This window comes from Cariama cristata, unplaced genomic scaffold, assembly GCF_000690535.1.
Source record: "Cariama cristata isolate BGI_N322 unplaced genomic scaffold, ASM69053v1 scaffold38146, whole genome shotgun sequence".
Lineage (NCBI taxonomy): Eukaryota > Metazoa > Chordata > Aves > Cariamiformes > Cariamidae > Cariama > Cariama cristata.
In genome coordinates, this window is record NW_009623329.1 from 13,119 (window position 1) to 13,463 (window position 345).

General features: G+C 32.5%; 1 protein-coding gene across 2 annotated transcripts in view; it reads right to left on the reverse strand.

Moving 5' to 3' along the window:
* Window positions 1-237, reverse strand: part of METTL5 (methyltransferase like 5) — a 4,250-nt gene extending 4,013 nt beyond the window's left edge. The window contains exon 1 of one of the 2 annotated variants that reach the window (XM_009702684.1): window positions 121-237. In XM_009702684.1, coding sequence (XP_009700986.1) covers window positions 121-229 — 109 coding nt within the window. In that variant the 5' untranslated portion in view covers window positions 230-237. The remainder of the gene's footprint in view (window positions 1-120) is intronic. The other variant, XM_009702683.1, reaches the window with a different exon arrangement.
* Between the last annotated feature and the right edge of the window lie 108 nt (window positions 238-345).

Consider the following 345-nt stretch of genomic DNA (forward strand, 5'->3'; position numbering starts at 1 on the left):
TTTCTCAACTACTTTTAGTCTAAAGGCTTCAAAGGAGATAATGCAGTAGAAACTTTTTTTTTTTAAAAGTGCTGAAGAAGAACTAATAAAAGGGACAACAGTGCTGTAGGTGACCGCTACCTGCGATATGAGGTCTCGTTGGATACTGTTCAAGGAGTAGTTTTGGACTTTCAAAAGTATCAACTTGTTGAAGACAGCTTTCCAGTTCTTTAAGCTTTAATTTCTTCATGTTTATAGTTTAACTAAGGAAAATAATGTGTAATCAGTTACAAGAATATAAATAAACTACATATTATCTTAAAATATTTTATACTTAAAATCGCACTGTACTACTCGGCATCTCCC